The following is a 22,539-nucleotide window of genomic DNA, read 5'->3' on the forward strand; positions in this document are numbered from 1 at the left end:
TTACTAAATCTGACTTTCACAATTATTCTTAACTGCTTATTAATAAACTGTCATGTTTTCATTATCTCTTTGGTGGGTATCATCAAAATACAGCAGTAACCAATTTTGTTGTGTTTGTAGGTATTATTTACTCCATATTTTTGAATGTGCAAGTCACTGAACCTGGAAGAAAGTTACCCTTTCAGCACTTGGCTTCTTAGGAAATTTTTGTTGACTGAACATAATGTGCTTGAGACTGTCATTTTCCATATTCCCCTCAGGACTGTTAAAGGTTGGAAAACCAAAATAGATCCCATTTAATGTTCATTTTCTTCATACACTCATGAAAACATTTTGAATCATCTAGAACCAAATAAAGCAGACCAAAGACAGGATTAGGTGAAAGGCACAGAGATAAAGGTCAGTTAGGCAGGAGATATCTTAGACTATGATGGACATTCAAAATCACCTGTCAAAAGTACTTCGTATTATTACAGGTGCCAGTGCCTCAGGCCTGTAATCCTAGCTACTCAGGAAGCTGAAGTCTGAGGATCATGGTCCAAAGCCAGCCTAGGCAGGAAAGTCCATGACACTCTTATATCCAATAAACGACCAGAAAACCAGAAGTGGAGCTGTGGCTAAAGTGGTAGAGCACTAGCCTTGAGCTGAAAATCTCAAGGACAGTGCCCAAATGCAGAGTTCAAGCTCCACAACTGTATTTAGCACCTTCCTGTTTCCAATGATCATAGCTGAGAACAGGCTTGGACAAAATGGGATAGTGCACTAATGATAACACAGCGACTACAACACTGTCAATTAGAGTTCTATTGAGTACTAAGGAGATTTTTCTAGAATATTGGATTTTCAAGGCAAATCCTGAACACAGTAGGACAGGGGATTAGTCTTTTGTGATAGCATCTTTCTCGTCATCATGATCATAATCATCACTGATTGAGCCCGAAAGGTTTAATACTAAAACCCTAATATTATAACAAATGGCAAAGAATTTTATACAAATATTAATCTTTTAAATCTGTTATCTGGCTCTTTCTGATCATTTTCTTCATGTTGCAATTAACAGGGTGTTCCGGTGCCACCTTCTCAGAGCCTCTCCAAGCCATGGATGGAATTCTGTTTCCATTTTTTCTGTTATTACAGTTCCCAAAATGTTTTATTTAGACTATTATCTATAGTTATGTGTGGATAACTACACTTAATAGTCTTTAGTGATTCTTTAAATTTTATTTTATTAGAGAGTACAACTCAAGTCTGACTTACATTTGTAGAATGATGAAAATGTTCCTGTAAGGGCATGTTTTCAGCTTATTGGGCCCTTTGGATCATCATGGAACACTTACACCACACACTGTGGTTTATCATTCTAAAAGTTTTCATCTGTAGTATAATTTCTTGACATTAGACAAACAGATCTAGGATTCCAACTGGCACATTGTCAATTCTGTATTGCAGAATATAATAACACTTAATATATCACTTAAAATGCTATGAGGAATTTTAAAGGACTTTTTCTTTATTTTATATTTTGTTTCTTTTGTGTTGAAAGTAATGTAGTTTTAGAAGAATGCTCAAATAAGAACTCTGACTTTCATCAATTTTCCATGAATGAATAAGGAGACATGGAATATTTCTACTATGACAGCAATCTGTTACTCTGATCAAGTTAATAGCCATTCTTACAAGCAGTCCCTGACCTAATTTTTATCTCATTTCTAAAACTTTATGCAAGTGGAATCAATATAAATCTTTTAGAGTCTGTTGCTTTCATTTTTGACCTTTTTTTACATTCATCATATTGTTGTACGTGTCAGCAATTTCCTCTTTTTAATTGTTGCAGGTTGTCATTGCATGGTTATGTCAATCTGTTTATCCATCTTCCATTGATGAAAGTCCCTTTTTCCTTCCTTCCTTCCTTCCTTCCTTCCTTCCTTCCTTCCTTCCTTCCTTTCTTCCTCCCTCCCTCCCTCCCTCCTTCTCTTTCTTTCTTTCTTTCTTTCTTTCTTTCTTTCTTTCTTTCTTTCTTTCTTTCTTTCTTTCTTTCTTTCTTTCTTTCTTTCTTTTTTTCTTTCCTCTCCATTTTCTCCTTTCCTCCCACCTTCTCTCTCTCTCCCTCCTTCCTTCCTTCCTTACCTTCTTCTCTCCCTTCTTTCTTTCCTTTCCTCCCCTCTTTCATTTCTCTTCCTTTTTCTTCCTTTTTTTTCTTTTTGTTAGTTTTTGGCTTTTATGGATCACACTGGAGTTTTTAAAATATAATTTTATTGTTATTAGTACAGTATTGTACAGGGGGATTGCTTTTCATACACCATGTAATAAGTGCCTTTCTTTTGGGAAAATATCACCCCTTCCTTTGCTTTCCCTCAGTTTCTCCATACTGTCCCTGCCCACAAGTTACATAGTTCATGTTCCATGTAGTGTCTACTGAGTAATATAATGACTTGTGTTCACACACTTTCTCTATCCACAAGACTTTTCTTATATAGAGAATTATATGAAGATAGTTCTGATTAGTTACTTTTGTTATCTAGTCATTGGCTTTAGAACAAACCAGACATCTGATATCCTTGCATAAACAAGCAACAGGGACTACTAAGGCATCTACTTTATGTGTCCTTTATGTGTCATATTAAGTACAGTGTTATTCATAGCAATCATTGACTCCTTGTGTATCTACGGAAGTTGTTCATTCACCAATCACTCACTATATTTCCTGAAGCACTAGGGCTTCCTTTGGTAGACTTACCTCCAAGTATCTACTTGTCTGTCACTGTTTTTCTTTTTTTTTTTTAAGTTTATATTATTTTATTTGAGAACATACTGTACAGAGGGGCTACAATTACATGGGCAGGATAATGCATACATTTCTTACCAAGCATTGCAGCCTCCTCCTTTGTTTACCCTTCACCTCCCTTCCCAGCCTCCCCCCTCCCCCCATCCAATTATACCCCCCTCCCCCCCCACACCGACATTGTAAAGTTGGTTTTGACATGACATTTTGTACTTCTCATTGTTGCAACAGGTCCACCTGAATCCTTAAACGACTTGTTTGTCCCCATCTCCTCCACATGTTATACTGGTTTTTCTTTTAAGATCTAAGACTTAAACCTCAAGGTAATAGAACAGGTGGAAAGGACACACACATAGAAAGACACACACGCAGAACTGCTATGTTTCTTCTTTGATAACTGAAAACATTTCAAGTGGTTGCTTCAGAACAAAACTTTGTCCTTGATCTCCCCCTGTTAAGATGTCTATCTCAAACTGTCTAAAAGATTTCATTTGTGTTTTCACTGAGTTTCTTAGTGAAATCTTGTTTTTAATGTCTTTGAGCTATGCTATATGATTTTATATTTCTCTACATTTTTACTGATAATGCCAAATGAGATGGGAATATTTTATTATTATTTCATCCTAGTTAATTTTCTTGGCTAGTTAATTGTTAACCCCTTATCAACATGAGCAGGGTTCTCCTCTGTCTGATTGAAGCACTCTTGCTCCTTGTACTTTTAGTAACTCTGTTCTTCATTATATTGAGACTAAGCACGTGATTAATTCTGATATATTCCCTCCAAAGCCTCTCCAGTACTAGTACTTTCTTTCAAGTTTTTGTTACCACTTGTTTCTTTTTCCACTAAAACAGAAACCTTACAGTTTCAGTATAGTTCAAATAAAATATTTGGTGAAGTTGTTAGAAGACCTTTTTAAATGTCTTGTTTCAGGTATAGGTAGGATACTAAGTGTCAATGAAGTAAATACTGTCAAACATTTATTGGAGATTTTCAAGAATATTTGATTGTCATCAAAACTATGGAATCTTCTTAAGAATGGAACTATATTAACTCTAGTGCAACCCTTAACTTTTGAGCACGGAAATTTTCAAACATTAAAAAAAATAAAGGAGAAATAAAATAAAATGTCTATATACAAAAGTTTTCTGCTTTGGATCATAATTGCTTTGAATGATATACTATGCATTCAGTGATACATGAAGGTATTAAGACATGAAGAATATTAAGAAAAATGACTTTTCTTAGAAACCAAGTTATATTTTCCTGATAGTTGTGAAAATGGCTTGGAAAAAGAATTCCTGGAAAGAAGGCTGTGGAAATCTTTTCCGATCAGAGATGATAAGTTGCTTTGGTAAAAATTTTAAATTAATGAAAAAATTGAAGTATTCAGGTCTGTTGGTGTGATGGTGAGGTGAATAATGAAGTAGAATCAATGACATTTTCAGTTATGTAGTTCACATGATAGATGGAGTTTGTCGTATCAGCTGAGGAAAGTCAGATAGTGGGCAGGTTTAATACAGTTCTGAGAGGTTCACCTTCTAACTTGTTGAATTGGAAATTTTTCATGGCAAAAATGTAGTCATCCTTTGTCTAATATCCTTCAAGCTTTTATATGCACACTGTTTATGATCTTGAACTGAACTCTAATTTAACTGGGAAGAGATTATAGATCTTCTTCAAGTTAACATGTAGGTAGAAAACAACGTACAACGGGTTTGTTCATACTCTGAGGATCTGGAAGAAGGTTACTTAGGCAATTTTTAATCCTCCATAGTTCATTCAATCCTTGACAGAAAGGATTAATGCTTGATGAATCTTTAAGCTTTTAGCACAAAAATGCTTACTAATACAAACTACATTGTTGTTGTTGTTTTTAATGAGGGCTCCAAACAAGCAGGCTTATAATACTACTTTTATTATTACGTTTACTATGTTTGCTTCAATAATACTAAAAACAAATGAGAAAATACTATTAGAATTCTGATTTAGATTATCTGATTCATCTGTTAAATATATGTGTGTTCAGATATATATCTATGTGTATACAGATATATTTTATTAATTTTTGATAGTATAACAAAAACTATTTCTTATCTTAAAACTGAGTGAATTTTTTGACCTATACTGATAAACATGAAAAATTGCAAATAATATTCAGAGTAGATTTTTTGTGAAGGTAGAAGTTTTTAACAGCAGAAAATTCACTTTGGTAAAAATATTAGATGCTGCTCTGCCTCTAAATTCATGTCAAATTATAGTTGACAAGACAGGGATAGCAAGCCTTTATTTTGATTTATTTTAGGAAATTATTGTGCACTCGTATCCTATGGGGAGATTAAATTTAAATGTTTCTTTTTGGAAGGAAATACCAAAACCATATTTCCCCTTAATATTTAATTTATAAAGATACATTGAAATTTTAACTGGTATAATAATATCACCTGTAAAAATAGCCTTGATTTTTGTTATTTATACTTTTGTTTCTGGAGTGAAGTTAAATTCAAGTCAGGCACTCGTTCTGAGCCAAGCATCCAGCTCTTTGTGGCACTAGATAATTTGAGATAGGATCACATTTTTGTCTAGAGGGGGTTACTTAGGCAAGAATCATTCTATTGTATTTCTCCTATCATAGCTAGGAAAATGAACATCCATTATTATGCTCACAGTCTTCCGCTGAGTACGAATTTGAATTTTTTTTTTTTCTTGTCATAGGCTAAGCCAGCCCCAAACTGTGGGCAGTCTCCCATGTAGCTTTGATAATAGACATTCACTAAAGTTATATATGTTGGTTGAATTTTTGTCATGGCTGACCATGACCCAGATATAGATTTCTGACTCTACATTAGCTCAAATTATAGGCAGGTGCCACCATGCCCTAATTTATTTGTACACCATGTATTTTTATGTTTAATAATTGTTTATTTATTACTCATGCTAGGCATTAAGTGCTCTAAGCAAGATAATACTTACACTAATTCATTTTTCACAGTTCATCTGTTGGGGAACTTCAGAAAGACTGTGTAGTTTGCAAATGTTTTGGAGCTACTATGTTGCTGATTATTAACTCTAAACACCAGAACTCAATGTCTGAACCTTCAATCATTGTGATATACTCTTCTAATCAGTAAAGCTCTTAATTAAGGGTTTTATGTATCATGATTTAATAATGACTGTTGATCTAAAATTATGCATGCATGTTTTCTGAGAAAGCTATCATTTTCTTATGCATTTTGTATCTGAGATCTTAATTTAAGATCACAATGAAAGTAAGCTTTTGGAGATGATTTGTAATTTTCCTTGTCTCAAAACTCCAAATATAGGTTTTCAGGAAAGAGCTGATAATTTCCTGAAGAAATTTGTGTATAAGTATCCTCTAAGCATATGTCTATGGTATACATTGCTGCAATTATGTAAAAATATTAAATTTGTTAATAATAAATACTAAAATTTATTACATTAAAACAATATTTCTGTGGATCCACTTTTAGTCCTCTTCTAATCTAAAGAAGATGAGAAAATAACAATGCATTTCAGCTTTCCTGTATGACCTAAATGTCACAGAATTAGCCATGTAAGAGCTGAATGAATAAAAATTAACTTTATTCATAAAAGTTTATTATAATAATTTTATTATATTTTTTCCAAGTTCCCATTTCAATTAAAAGAAAATTAGTGCTTTAGAAAAGTGTAGAAGATTCTATTGGCTACCATAGGAGGAAGTGGTTTAAAACCTGAAAGTGGATTTTTCTTATAATAAGGACATTTAATGCAAATCCTTTCAGGACAGAAAAGCCAGATAGGGTTTTATTCTTTATTTGATAAAAGAATATCTAAAAGAGAATGTACATTATCTAAGCTCCCATAACATTGTACCTTAAGGAGATTAAGATAGCAAAAACCTTTGAAGTCTGCAGATTTTATTTTATTTACTCACAAAGATGGAGTTCTTAGTGATTTGTTGCTGTAAGATAATTGCCCATTAGTGTGTGTATTGATTTGCCTTTCTCAAGATGAAAGAAACAATTGCAATCCTTTAGCACCATATTACTGAGTCTCTTGTAATAAGGAATATTGAAAACTTGGGTCTTTATTAACTTAAAGAATGTTTGAAGAAATGATTTAAAATTTAGAAAGACTATCAAGGACAACTTAATTCATATCTGAATCTAGACATTGGATGGATGATGAGCTGGTTGTCATCACAATTTAATGTTTAATGTTATGCTCAGAATGATTGTGTTGTTTTTCTTTCTATTTGAAAATTTACTACCTTTAGTAAAGTGATTCTTTATGGAAGTAAGTTTTAGTGAGTTATTTTGTGCATGTTTTCTAATCCAATTACTACAATGCATTTAGTTATCAACAGACTTCTCTTCCTCTGTTAAGTCTTCTTCATGATCTATAGTCTGTCCTGTATTACACACTATAAATAAATTCAATGTGATGGCTATGTCAGTTGTACTAATTTATTTTTTTATTTTAATTATGTACTAGATAAATCAAATGTATACTTAACACATTTTTCCTTTATGTGCTCATTCAAGATATATTTTATTAAAATATGAACATCAAAATTTAGTACATTAAAATACATACATCATTTTTAACAAATAAGGAATACAAAAATAAAGTCATCATACTATTTTCATTCTTAGATTTTCTTTCTTTTTCATTCCTTATTTTATTTTTGTTTTCAGGTCGTGGGGTTTGAACTCAGAGCCTAGCTGATGTCCCTGAGTTTATGTGTGAACCAAAGCACCACTTTCAGTTTTTGAATGATTAATTGGAGATAAGTGTCTCACAGGGACTTTTTGCTCAGGATGTCTACAAACCACCATCCTCAGATCTCAGCCTCCTGAATAGCTAGGGTTATATGCATGAGCCATGAGTGCCCGGCTAGATTTTCTTTTCAATTCTAACCGTTTCCTTCTTTCTATTATCTATTTCATGTTATTTGATATGTTTAATAAGTATATAGATAATCTTGTCTTAAGCCATATTTAAACGGCTTTCCAAAATGACACAAGTGTAATAAAATAAAAAATTAAGATGTTAAAATTTAGTACTAAGATAAAATTAAGGAAGGAATAAAAACAAGATGAAACTGGCAATAATAACACCATTTAATAAGTCTATGTATTTGCTAGACATTTTAGTATATTTATAATTTTTATTTTTAATTCCTAATGCAAAAAGAGAAATAAATTCAACTTCAAAGATCACAATATGTAGTTTTAAAGAACATTTTTTCTTCAAAGAATGTATATATAGAGAACAAGGCACATACATATTTCAAAAAGGGCACATGTTACACATAGGACAGCATAGGGTTAATAGAAAAGTATCAAAACAAAGTAATCTCCCAGGGAGCTTCCTTATATTTGTCTTGGTCCCAGAATAAATTGAAGAACAGTGATTTTTAGGAGGTATAGAGTTTATAGTATAATAGAATTAGCTGATTATATTTTAAAAAAATATTTTAACATGTTTAAGGATTGTTTTTTAACTGGGTAAGAAAGCTCCAAATTGGATTTTCTTTCATAGAAGACTGTTCAACCTCTTCTGTCCTTGAACATTTCTTCAGTAATGAACCTAAAACAACAGTCTGTGATTATAACAGGCAAAAAAGGCCGAGAAACATTTCATAATTGAAACTGCCTTCAGAATGTCATGGTTCTTTTTAAATAAAGTTCATTTTCATGAGGCTAGCTAGTAACACAAAACCTGTATAGTGTTTGAGACTTAAAATACTATTGCTACCTTTTCAAATCCCTTATGCATCTATTTAACATCTATTTACTAATATCTGAAATTACAATATAAAAAAACAGAACTGTTGCCTACATTGAGGACACTCTACTAGAGAAAAGCGAAGATGTGATAATCCTAAGACGGGCAGGACAAGGAAAGAAATCACAGATCTGTTATAAGACTTGGACTTCATATCAAACTGCCAATAAAAATCCAGTGATAGATGTTGATAATGCACTTCACAGAATAAAGATCAACTGTGCAAATTTAGCTTTAGATGTTTATGTTAAAATAAATATTCTTGATGCATGATTCTATCAATTCTACTTGACAGTTTGTAGTTCATGTTTATATGAATAGTACTGAGCATGTTGATGTGTGTGGACAAGTCCAGAATAGATTAAGTAAAGGACTGTTCAAAGTATCAGGGTTAAACTACACAGAACAGAATACCATATTGCATAGCATAATGATTGAAAAAATATAGGAGTGACATGAAGAAGGTTCCTATTTCCAAAACTATATTAGAAAAGGTGATTTCTGAAAGGACAGAAGATGGGGGTTTGCATTTGAGATTGCTGTCTTTTCTGTCAACATTTTAAAATGAGAAAAAAAAGATCAGAAACTGTTATCTTAGATAAGCCAGAGGAATTAATAGATTGCAGGGCCTAAGGCAGCCTTTGTAAATGTGATGACAATTATATTTCTAGGGCCTATCTTTTAAGGTCACTGCTAATGAGTGACAATAAAATTATGAAGAATGCTTAAATATCTGGCAGTGAATGGGGAAAAGTATTTGCAGCAAGGCCATCTGAAGGTGGTAGAAAATAAAGTCCAAGAAAAAATGTTGCCAGGTGGAGGGCTACAGGGTGACAGATGTGACTTTTTTCTCATCTCAGCAATACAAATTATAGTGTGGGTTCTGAGGATGCATCAGTGCTATAGGCTTGTCTTTATTTTATATAATCATAGCTTTAAAAATATGTAACAACAAAAAAATATGTAACAGAGATTGAATCTCCAACAATAACCAAACTCTAAGTTTCCTCTATAACATAATAAATACATTACTTGACACTTGCATGATATGCGTAGATTAAAAAGTACCCTATAGAAAACAAGCCTGAAGTTTACTAATAACAAACCTAAGTATATTTTATAAAATTTCTCATGAGATAATATACACTAATGGATCTGAGCACAATTGTCTCTATTTTAAAAATATGAAATAATAAGATTGGAATAAAATAATTGAAATATTTATTAGGGTAAACAAAATATTTAAATTTAGTGTTCTTTTTACAGAGATCTCTTTAACAATTTATTGTATTTTATATATAATTTATGTTTTATAAAATGACACATGAAAGCTCTAAAAATTGATACCACAACTGTGTACTAATGATTCTTGATCTCTACAAATTTTGTACAATATCATTAAGCAGAATGCTTAATGTATGTCTCCCAAATATCAAACTGATGATGATGATGAAGATGAGGACGATGAGGATGAGGATGATGAGGATGAGGATGGTGATGTTGAGAATTCTGGCTATTAGGGAAGAGGCTATTGTTTATTAGCAATATATTTTAATTCATTGTTTATTTGAAGATAGCTGTTTTCCTGTTTGGCAAGCAAACGCTGTCAGCCAAAGTAGATAAACTTGTTGAATCAGTTCCAGGGTTAAAATAATCATCAGAAGTATTTTTTCACTGTGCTAACAAGTCTTCATGGTTGAATCAGGCGCATAAGAAGAGTATGATAGAAAACAATAGCCAAAGAAAATCTGAATTCAACATTCTTAATTGGAAGAATTCTTTGAGATAAATAATTAACACATTCAAATAGTCCTAAGTTATTGACAATATCTATCAAAGGACTCCACATTTCAACCTGTAGAAATGCATTTAGCAGTGGTTGATCTACACAACAACTACACAGACATGTTTATAGAAATTATGATATAATAAAAAAAACAATGCAAACCTGATGGTATTTCTGTATGAGAAATCCAGATAAGCAGCAGGAAGAATCAATGTAATCACTAAAATAATGAAGAGAAGTCCAATTAAGAGCTCTATGCTGGAAATGGCATTTGAAAGACTACCTTTGGAAGGAGATATACCATGCAGATTTCAAAAAGAACACATTCCTAGTAGCAATTCAGTTTGTCCTTTGAATCTTAAGATGGCTTTATCAAGAGTAGAGAATCAAGGTAGGCAGTTGAATATAGAGTTTAATGTTTGGAAAAGTTACTTAATATTTATGTAAGATATTGCTTCCTTCAGCTGATGAATCCCCACATACATGGTGAAAAACATGTGAATTAGTTATAAAATCAGATTTTTGCTTTCAAGATACATATATGATAGGTCTTTTCTACTTCATGGCATTATGTTAACCCATTTAATTGTTGTTGAGAACACATGATTTAGTATTTTCCCAAACATGTTGAATTATTCAGAACATATTTCATTGAAAATAGATCTCTTAAATTTACTGATAAATGACTTCATTATACTAATTACACTTTCTTTATATCCATAGTCTGTCAATGTGTCAGAAGAAAATTTTATTTCTCTTAAAGGATTTGTTTTTTAAATGGCTATGGAGATCACAACACAAAAACTTTCTTAGTTGGTAGCAAATTTATTGTTTAATGATTGGTCCCCAGTGCCTTTCTTATAGCTGTATTTATAAACCATTGGTCTATAATTGCCACTGTTTATGCATACACATACACTTACAATATTTTATTTATAGACTGTAGACAAAGTTTTCATTCAAATATTTTAAAAGGATTGTTATTTAAATGCTCAGTTATAACAAAGGACAATTTTTCAAGTATTCTGAAGCCTATTTGTAAAATGAGAATTTGAAAAATAATACAGGAGTTACAGTCTGTTCTTTTAGTACTTTAAAAAGGAATAATTGAATAATAAGGCATTGTCAATTTACATGAATTTTTGAATGATCTTACTGTTAGAGTATTTTAGACTTTGCCAGAAAACCATGCAGACATCCAGGCACAAAGAACAAAGAAAAGGTTTCTTGCCTGTAAGGGACCAGCAAGACGATTCTCACAAGAGAGGAGTGAGAAGAAGTGCCAGCTATTGTTTCAGGTGATCTTTATAACCTCCAAGATTTGGGGAATCTTGCTGCCTTATATGGTCATAGCTACCCCAAGGAAGTGCCCTCTCAGGTGACCCATATGACCTATGAAGTTTAAAGGAGAGCTCTCTCAAGGAAAGGCTGTTGGGGTTAATCATTTACTGTTTTTACTACACGAACCTAGTGTTGCCTAGGCAAAGAGCATGCCAAGCTATGAAAGAGGAGGCTTCTGGGCTAATACTTATACTTAAGATAATCTCTTCTTTCTTTTTTGGTCCTTTGTGAGGCTTGAACTCAGAGTCTGAGAGCTATCCCTGAGTTCTTTGGCTCAAGGCTAGCACTCTACCACTTTCAGCCAAAACTCTACTGCCTGGTTTGCTGGTGGTTAACTGGAGATAAGAATCTCATGGATTTCTTGCTCAGGCTGGCTTCAAACTGTGATGCTCAGATATGATTACAGATATGATCCAGGAGCACTTAGCTTAAGATACTCTTGACATTTCTTTGAAGATTTGTTTTGAGGGGATTTAATTTTTTGAGCTCTAAGTATATTTTAGATATGAAAACCTTGTCTGATAGCTAATGAAGATCGTTCCCAGTCTGTAGGCTTACTATTTATCTTGCTAGCTATGTTCTTTGTTATGTAGATACAAAGCCATTTAATGAAATCCCTTTATGTAGCCTTCCTTCCATTTGTTGTTTCTAGATTTTTTGTATATATTTTTATTTAAAAATATTGTACAGAGGGGTTATAGTTACATGAGTAGGGTAATGAGTACATTTCATATCTAGCATTGTTACCTCTTCCTTTGTTTTTCCCCTACCATCCCTTCCCTCTCCACCTCCACAATTCCTCCCTTCCCCTCCCCATAATTTGTAAAGTTCATTTTCAACATAGTATCTTGTGCATTTCATGGTTACAATGGGTCAACCTGTATCCTTATTTCTGTGTTTTGTGTGTGTGTGTGTGTGTGTGTGTGTGTGTGTGTGTGTGTGTGAAAATACTGTACAGAGGGGTTACAATTACATGGGCAAGATAATGAGTACATTTCTTATCAAGCATTGTAGCCTCCTCCTTTGTTTCCCCCTTCCCCTCCCTTCCCATCTGCCCCCTGCCCCCCCAATCCTCCCTGCCCACCATTTCTTGTCTCTCCTCAAATTAGAAATATATATATTCAAGATGCAGAGCACCAGAATCAAACACAGTGAAAACAGGTGTTATACTATGGAGGAAGAACAAACAAAAGAAACAAAAAATCCCATGGTACATTATTAATGCATTAAAAACAACAGTAATAAAGATAAAACCACTGTGTCCCTATCTTGGGGGGTCATTTCACTTTGTATCATCTTATATGGCCATATGAACTCTACTACAAAGTCGTAGTAATCAAAACAGCTTGGTACTAGCACAAGAACAGACCTGAGGACCAATGGAATAGAACTGAAGACCTAGAAATGAACACAGCCTTATAGACAACTAATCTTTGATAAGGAAGCTAAAAAAAATAGAATGGAAGAAAGATAGCCTCTCTTGTAAATGATGCTGGAAAACGGGTTAAAGCTAGATCCTTACATATAACCCTGCACCAGAATCAACTCTAAATGGATGAAAGACATTGAACTAAAAGCAGACCCATTATGGGAAGGAATAGGAGAAACTCTAGGGCTCCATGGCATAGGCCAAAATGTTCTTAATAAAGACCCAGAAACGCAACAAATCAAAGAAAGGTTGGACAAAAGGGATTGCACGAAACTGCAGAGCTTCTGCATGGCAAAGGACATAGCAAGCAAGATCAATAGAAAGCCCACAGATTGGGAGAAGATCTTCACTAGACCTACAATGTACAAGGGTCTCATATCTAAAATATACCTGGAACTCAAAAAATTAAATCCCCCAACAACAAATCCTCTGTTAATAAGTGGGCTAAAGACTTAAAGAGAAACTTCTCTGGATCTTTACTTAGGAAGTTCTGAACTGTGTGAAAGAGCCCTAGTGTTTCCCCTCTCCCTGCCTGTCATATTTTCAGGGTATTTAGTCTTACATTGAAGTCTTTGATCCATTTGGAATTGATTCTGGTGAAGGGTGGTGTGTAAGGATATAACTGTAGTTTTCTTTCTTTCTTAAAATTTTTTATGTATTATTTTATTTTATTATCAAGGTGATATACAGAGGGGTTACAGTTCCATAAGTAAGTTAATGACAAAGTATCTTGTTGAAGAGTATTACCCCTTCCCTCATTTTCTGCTACTTTTCTTCCCCCCACTACTCCCTTCTCCCCAATTTATAATGTTCATTTCCAACATAGTGTCTTGTATCACTGTTGCATTTGTTCACCCTTTGTCCTTTGTCTCACCTTTTTGTTATTCCCTTTCCCTTCCCCAAATCAGATAAATATATATACAAGACATAGGGTACTAAAACCAAAAGCAGTGACAATGGGAGATAAATCAAAGGGGAAAATGAAAAAAAATAAATAACTTCACACAGTACATAAAAGCAACAACAACAACAAAAAAATCCTCCTGTTTCTGTATCTTGGAGTTCTATATCTATATCCTGGGCATTTATCCAAATGATCACAAACAAGGCCACACTAAAGCTATCAGAACAACAACGTTCCTCGCTAAGATATCGAGCCAACCCAGATGTCCATCAGTAGATGAATGCATAAGGAAAATGTGATACACATACATACACACACACACATACACACACACACACACACACACACACACACACACACACACACACACACAATGGAATCCTATGCTTCTATCAGAAAGAACAGCATGGCTCCATTCATATGGAAATGCAAAAAACTTGGAAAAAAAATATGCTAAATGAAGTAAGCCAAACCCAAAGGAACACAAGATCCTGGTCTCCTTCATTTGTAATAACTATACTATGGCTAGAATATTCTTAGCAAAGGATCACAATAGCTCAATAGCTATGTGCATAAGACCATATAAAATTATGGGTATCAAAATGAACATTAAGAAATGGAATTTTTTGTTAGTATATTGTTTGCAGTTATTTTGTTTTTCTTCCTCCTCCACCCCCTTTGTTTTATTCCCTGTTGTCACTGATTTTGATTTATGTAACTTTTTCTTGTATATAAGTTTATCTGATTTGGGGAAGGGATAGGAATTACAGAAAAGTTGGGACAAAGTGTGAACCAAAGCAACAGTGAAACTCAATGTACTCATGCCAGTCACTGGTGGATCAGGCCTGTATTCCTAGCTACTCAAGAGGCTGATATCTGAGGATTGTGGTTCAAACCCAACCCAGACAGGAAAGTCTGTGAAACTCTTACCTCCAATAAACCACCCGAAATCCGGAAGTGGCACTGTGGCTCAAGTGGTAGACTGCTTCCTTGAGCTGAAGAGCTCATGGACAGTGCTCAGGCCCAGAGTTCAAGCTCTATGACCGACAAAAAAAGAAACAGAAAAAGAAAGAAAGAAATATACTCATGACCTTACTTATATAACTGTAACTCCACAGAAATGTGGTGTATATACACAATGGAATTCTATGCCTCCATCAGAAGGAATGACATCACCCCATTTGTTAGAAAATGGAAAGACTTGGAAAAAATTACATTAAGTGAAGTAAGCCAGGCCCAAAGAAACATAGGTCCCATGGTTTCCCTTATTTGCAGTAACTAGTATATGTTTGAGTCAAGCAGAAAAGGTCAGATAAGTTGATGTTAGGAGAATGAACCCCAAGATAAGTATTCAAATGTTTTTTTTTGTTTTTTTTTTTTCCTTTCATGCAATTGTTTCTAACGTATTTATAAGATGATTTCTTTGTTTCTTTGTATGTCTCTCCCCCATGGTATAACCATGCTTTCACTATATTTGATGTTGGTATAATTTGTGGAGGGGAAGGGAAAAAACAAATCGTTTAACTAGGGATACAGGTGGACCCATTGCAACAATGAAATGTACAAGCCGTTATGTGGATAGGTTGGAGGGAGGGGAGGAGTATGGGAAGGGATGGAAAGGGGAAACAAAGAGGAGTCAACAATGCTTGATAAGAAATGTACTCATTACCTTGCCCATGTAATTGTAATTCCTCTGTACAGTATTCTCACAATAAAAATAAATAAATAAGAATTAAAAAAAAGAAGTTTCAAAAACTTTTAAAAAATATTCTTCATAATATTGAAATGCCTTTATGTGTCTTTTCATTGTCTCTGTACTTTGCAGTATTGCTGAGTTGATTGCCTCCATTGGTACTACTTTTATATTTAGAGGAATGAGACATAGGAATAGAAGAAAAAAGTGTCTCTAAAATATCATATTGTAGCTGGGTGTCAATGGCTCTTGCCTATGATCTTAACTTCTCTAAAGGCTGAGATCTGAGGATCTCTGCTCAGGCAGACAAATGTGAAATTCTTATTTTCAATTAACTAGCAAGAAGACAGAAGGGGAGGTGTGACTCAAATGATAGCAGGCCAGTCTTGAGTGGAAAAGCTAAATAAGGGCCCTCAAACAAACAAACAAAAAGCATAGTTTGATATCAAGGCTTCCAATTCACGGGCGATAAAGATTTATTGAGTTAAAATGAATAGGAAAATGTAAAGAAAAAAATGTTAACATCTCCAGAGATGTTCTTTTAAAAATAATTTGCCTAGAGACAGGCAATATAAAGACGACAGAGAGCTAGAGACAGACTGCTTAGAACCATAATCTCAGACTACAAAAAGTGCTAAGAATAAGCCAGGTTTTGGAGGTTCATGCCTGTAATCTTAGCTACTCAGGAGGCTGAGATCTGAGGATCACTGTTTAAAGCCAGCCTGGGCAGGAAAGTCCAATAAACCACTAGAAAACCAGAAGTGGCACTGTGGCTCAAGCAGTAGAATACTTGCCTAGAGCTGAAGAGTACAGGAACAGTACCCAAGCCCAGACTTCAAGACCCACGATCAACAAAATGAACAGAGCTTTTCCTATAGTTAGTTCTCTGTGAGAGTCTTGGCCATAGGAGATGGTAGACATGATTAGCTTCTCTGGTCATTACACAATTGGGGAGTGATTGCAGGTCTGTAGTAACTTCCTGGCCACAGATGAATTGACCAGGAAGCAGAAAATATCTAGTCAAGCCAACCAATCACCATTCTTTCCTAGTAATTGTGGAAAAGAACCTGAGTCAGTCTACTTTGTATACAAGGATTGTAGTGTGTAAAATTGAAAATGGCAATTCATATAGATTATATTACCATGTATACGTGACAATAAATCTGAAAACAAAGATGTCATATAATATTAAGAAATCACTAATCATTATGTAAATATATACGAGTAAAGAATTTATCATAGAAGCATATCTATTACATTAACATGCATAAAAATGTTGCTAGACTTCATAGCCAGCCTATACAATGAAACAAAAAATCATAGGGAATTCAAAAGTGAGTTTGAGTATCATGCCAGCCCACACACACAAAAATTCATATTTATTATAGAGAAATTTGAAAATACAGAAAACACTAATAGAATAAATACCCTTTAATATGACCATGAAAAATACTACTATTACCATATGGAGTGCATTTCTATATAATTTCCACTTTGTGTATGAATGTGATTTTTGTGTGTGGATCCAATTAAGCTCATATACAAAAAACTTATACCTAAAATATAACTTCCATATTCTTTTAATGTCTTTGTTTCTATTTATACTAGGAAATGATCCTGAAAAATAATAACACTTTTACATATCCAGAACAGTAATTCCCAAATACTAATGCTACACAATTTCAAAATACCTCTTGATACCTTATATAAGTATGTGTGTGTGCTTTCAATGTCTTATCCATAGAAAATGATACCATCTATTGGACTGACATGGGCTTCAATAAAATCAGTCGAACTAAAAGAGATCAGACTTGGAAAGAAGATATCATTACAAATGGCTTGGGAAGAGTGGAAGGGATAGCAATTGACTGGATTGCTGGTAAACTTTTCTCTTTTTCGCTTCACATCTATTTTGTTAGAGGTTCAGTCAGCCTTATAAAAATTCTGGCTCTGACTTCTAACAAGTTTTTAAAATTTCTAGCCAACGGGGTAAATAGTCACTTTTTCTTTTGGTGCTACTCTTTCTAATGCTTTTGAGCCTTTCGATATGTGTTTTTATGTGGCAGTAGATGATGTAGTGTTAACTTTGCCTCACTCTCCTGAGAGATCCGTAAAGCAGGTAAACAAAATGTTAGAAGTTTTCTTTTGCCTGCTGTCAATATGAAGTTATAAAGGATCTCTTCAATTGAGGACAGACGTTTCAACTTATTTTTGGCATATTAATTTTAGAAGAGAAATTTAATCCTATTTTTAATATATGAATGCACAATAATGTGGGTTTGGCTAGAAATATATGAGATTAATCTTGGTAGCTCTTGAACATTTTTAAAATTTACAACTTCCTGATTAGAGAATACAGAACAAAGTATGTAGGGAGTAGACTATTTATTGGTAGTTATGTGAATACTCAGAAGTTTAATTTTATCCATAACTAATAAGCAATGTTCATCCTCACAACTGTATTATAAACACTCTGTATTCTTCCAGGTAACATATATTGGACAGATCATGGTTTCAACTTAATTGAAGTTGCAAGACTCAATGGCTCTTTTCGTTATGTAATTATTTCCCATGGCCTGGATCAACCACGATCTATAGCTGTGCACCCAGAGAAAGGGTAATTATGGATTCACATAATTTATTTGAGTCCTACATGTGTTTGCTTAAGTTTTATTATAAAACTAGTGCAGAAAACCATAGTAATATCTCTCTTTAGCTATAATATCTAAAACAAAACTCAAAAGAAAGCCGGGTGCCAGTGGCTCAGGACTGGAAATCTTAGCTACTCAGGATGTTGAGATCTGAGGATTGCTATTTGAAGCCAGTTGTGGAAGTTCCTGAAATCCCTACAAAATGCTGGAAGTGGATCTGCAGCTCAAAGCAGGAGAGAACTAGCCTTGAGCAACAGAAGCTCAGGAACGGTGCACAAGCTCTGAATTCAAGCTCCGGGCTTAGCATAAAAAACAAAACAAAATAAAACAACAACAAAAAAAAACACAAGAAAGAAGTTCATTTTCATTTAGCTCCTGTGTATTTTAGTGGAAATTGCAAAAAAGCCAGAGTTATTATGAATTTCTGAGTGTATATAAATCCAAATAAGAGCATTGATAGTTTTCCACATTGTCCAAGATTTGCCCTGGAGCTCTTCAGATAATTAGTGAACAGCCATTTAACATCAAACTTATTACTCAGGATTTCCAAAAGTCCAGTGACAATTTGTGTATATTTGGTTAACAAACTAACATGCTTATCATTAGAGCATTTTTATTTTTCCTCACTTTTTTTTTCATTTTTGTGTTCTAGATAAGTACATCTACCAATGTAATTTTCATTTTCATTTAGAAGTCTCATTGGACTCCAAACTATACACACATGTATATGTATTTGGAAAGAACTCAACCTACCACTGTCACTAAGTTCTGGTGTTTTTGTTGTTATTTGTTTGGTTTTGTGGTGTTTTTTTTTTGTCTAAATAGTTCTATGACCATTCTTCCACTGTGGATTTTCACTGTCTACATCCTTGGTAAGTCTGGTATTACCATATGCATTTGTGTTCACTTCCCACTAGGGCTTCCAACCTCACCAAAGGCTAGAGTAAAAATTAAATTCAAATATGAATCTGCTCATGTCAAATGTTTCAAGGAATTTCTGTCATCTTTTATATAAAATCTATAATTGCTATTTTGTTCCTTCTTAATCAAGTCCTCTAACACCTATTATTCTCTTAGTTTTTGTTTTTTTTTTTCAACCAATCTCTGAAGTACTATTATTAGTATTTCAAATATTTGTTTCTTTTTTCATTCTGCTCCATTGCCAAGCTTTTATACTTAGTTTTTATACTAAGTTTATACTAAGTTTTTAGAAATTATATCTCACTACTCTGGTAATGTATTTTGTTCTTCACTAGATACTATCAAAAGAAGAAGAGCCAAGTGTGATTTTGGGTTTACTTTCCTATTCTTAGGGTTATTGCAGTGGCAGTTAAAGAACAGTTAAAGCTGGCTGATAATTACTTTTCTCCAAAAAATAGCATTGAAGTTTTGTTTATGGTAACTCTTACATTATTCCCTATGACTGTGTTAAATGTTTAAAAATATATTATTCATATTTTTCATGAACAAAGTAAGTCTGTAAGTAGATAGTTGCTAATAATGATTCAATTAATTTCTTAGCTGGTTTAATTATTTTTAACCACTATCTTTACTATCTTTTATTTTGCAGTGGTGTTATAACATACTGACACATACAAGGGAGCATGTCTGCATTTAAGTAGGAAGTAAAGGATAATAAAAATAAAGCTAAGTTTTACCTATGAGTAAGGAAACATTAGTATTAATCTCTTTATTTTTGCTTATCCTGAAGTGACTTTATGCCTGTTTTTAAATTAATCAACAGTCAAATGGCAGAAATTATCTTAACATAGTTAGATAAATTATAATTTAGCATTAGAAGCTGGGTTAACATCCCAGGCCAAAGAATATACAAGCAATGTATGAATAGGTTGCTTCTATTAATAAGAGACCTCTTAAAGCATTGGTATTCAAAGAGATCTGCAAGGTGGCAATCTTTGTGATTGCTATAATTCATTGGTCAGCCCAAGTTACTCTTACTTTTACTGTTTTTTGTTGTTTGTTTGTTTTGTTTTGTTTTGTTGTCTCTGAGTTTCAAATGTTGGAATTCCTTGGGACTCAGTTTTGCTTCAGCTCTCTTCTTCATTGATTGGTCTCATTTTATCTAAATCCCTTAAACTCTAAAATGAATATATTCCCAGACTATAACCACAAGTCAAAATTCTAGATTTTGTTCATTTTGGAAGTATTCAGGCTTAAAATTGGGGCCTTAGTAGTGCTCACCTTTGCTAGGCAGGTGCTATACCACTTGAGACACGTCTCAGACCATATTTTAATTGTATTATAATATTGTATATTATAATAATTATTTTTGTATTATAACTATTGTTTAAGACTGTATAATAAATGATGAGAGTAGATGAGATCATCCAAGAAAGAGGGCAGGAAGAAGCAACTAGGGACAAAATGCAGAATGGTGGTGGTTATTGAGGAAATGTTTGAGACAAAGGAAATATATTAAATGTAAAGCAAGTGAGAGGGACAGAGAGAGTGGTGGGAAGAGGAGAGAGTCAGACAGACAGAAAGAGGGAGGGAGGGTGAGATGGGGGAAGCCAAACATTCTCAGTCTGAGACCTGTAACTCCAAGGAAGAAAAATAAACAACCATAGAGAGGTCACTGAATAGCACAGCATAGAAGACACAATTTTTGATGATGATGATGTTGCTTATGGTGTCATTTTCTGCGATTTGATGGGTAAGGGAAGATATTAACTAAAAATATTTAATAAGTAAGAGATAACTAGAAACTGAAGCTAGCAAACACAGAAGCAGACAAAATCTTGAGCAATAAATTGAATCTACAGTAGAGTGTGGAGAATTTTTCTTCACACAGAATTTTTTCATACAAGCTGACGTCAGTGGCTCATGACTTCAGATATTCACATGAGCCAGGCACCGGTGGCTCACCTCTGTAATCCTACTACTACATCTGTAATCCTAGCTACTCAGGAGGTTGAGATCTGAGAATCACCGTTCAAAGCCAGCCCAGGCAGAAAAGTCACTGAGACTCTTACCTTCAATAAACCATCAGAAAACCGGAAGTGGCGCTGTGGCTCAAGTGGTAGAGCGCTAGTCTTGAGCTGAAGCGCTGAGGGACGACTGACCAAAAAATAAAATAAAATTTCTTCACACAGACCCTCCACATAATCATAGAAGAGTAGAAGGACATGACACAAAGGAAGAGACACAAAATGAATATAAAGAGAAGACAAAAATGAGAGAGTTCAGGGAGAGCCTTGATAAATGAGAAACAATAGAATGGAATAGGAAGGCAGGAGATAGAAATGTTTACTTTTGAAGTAATTTGAGAAGTGATCTACACTCACTGTCTCATCATTCATTGGGTTTTCAGGTTCTATACACAGATGTTTCCAAACAGTCATAAACTAATATAGTTGTTTTTATTTGCATTTTTTTTATTTTTTTCAGGTTTTATACCAATTACCTTCTGCTGGAGAATTTCTTTCATTGACTATCCATCCATTCCTTTCCTCTATTAATCTGTTTTTATTCTCTCTTTCCTCTCTCTCTGTCTCTGTCTGTCTCTGTCTCTCTCTTTCTCTCTGTGTTACAACAGCAACTAAAATTTTCGCGTTTCTACAATATTTTTTCAATCTTCAAATCTTGTCATTTCCACTTTCCAGGAATCTCTTGGCCAGATTTTCTTTCTTTCTTTAAAAAAAAAACAATAATTGTAAAGGTGACGAACAGGAGGATTACAGTTACATAACTAATGTAATGCGTACATTTATAAAATACTGATAGCCCCTCCCTCATTTTCTCCCACTTACCACTGCCCACTCTTCCCTTCTGGTCAAATTTTCAATACCTCTCCATTGTCACACAGTTCAGCAAAAACTCAATAGCAAGATCTTAGTGCATATTTTTGATTCCCTAATCTTTAGCCTATGAAACAGACATTTTATAATAAAAAATAAAGAAATATTTTACATTTGTAATAATATGTAACTATTATTTATCTGTATATCCACACTTAAATATTGTCTTGTGCACAAATATGTTCCATGTTTACAGTTAAGAATAGATACAGCAATTTAAAAGGCATGTTTATTTGTAGGATGTATGTATTAATACTTTGAAATATTAGTTGTAAAGGACCCTTATGATTTGTACATCTGGTTATTGACTTGCCTTTAGAGGGAAAAATGCCTAACAATGCATA

At 33.8% G+C, this 22,539-nt stretch overlaps 1 protein-coding gene across 5 annotated transcripts in view; it reads left to right on the plus strand.

The window, feature by feature from the left end:
* Window positions 1–22,539, plus strand: part of Lrp1b (LDL receptor related protein 1B) — a 1,866,674-nt gene that overhangs the window by 1,388,650 nt on the left and 455,485 nt on the right. For all 5 annotated transcript variants that reach the window (XM_070023764.1, XM_070023773.1, XM_070023793.1 and 2 more), the window contains exons 36-37: window positions 17,471–17,605; window positions 18,214–18,343. In XM_070023764.1, coding sequence (XP_069879865.1) covers window positions 17,471–17,605; window positions 18,214–18,343 — 265 coding nt within the window. The remainder of the gene's footprint in view (window positions 1–17,470; window positions 17,606–18,213; window positions 18,344–22,539) is intronic.

The sequence above is a fragment of the Dipodomys merriami genome, unplaced genomic scaffold (genome assembly GCF_024711535.1).
Source record: "Dipodomys merriami isolate MVZ:Mamm:240054 unplaced genomic scaffold, mDipMer1.0.p SCAF_1, whole genome shotgun sequence".
NCBI lineage: Eukaryota > Metazoa > Chordata > Mammalia > Rodentia > Heteromyidae > Dipodomys > Dipodomys merriami.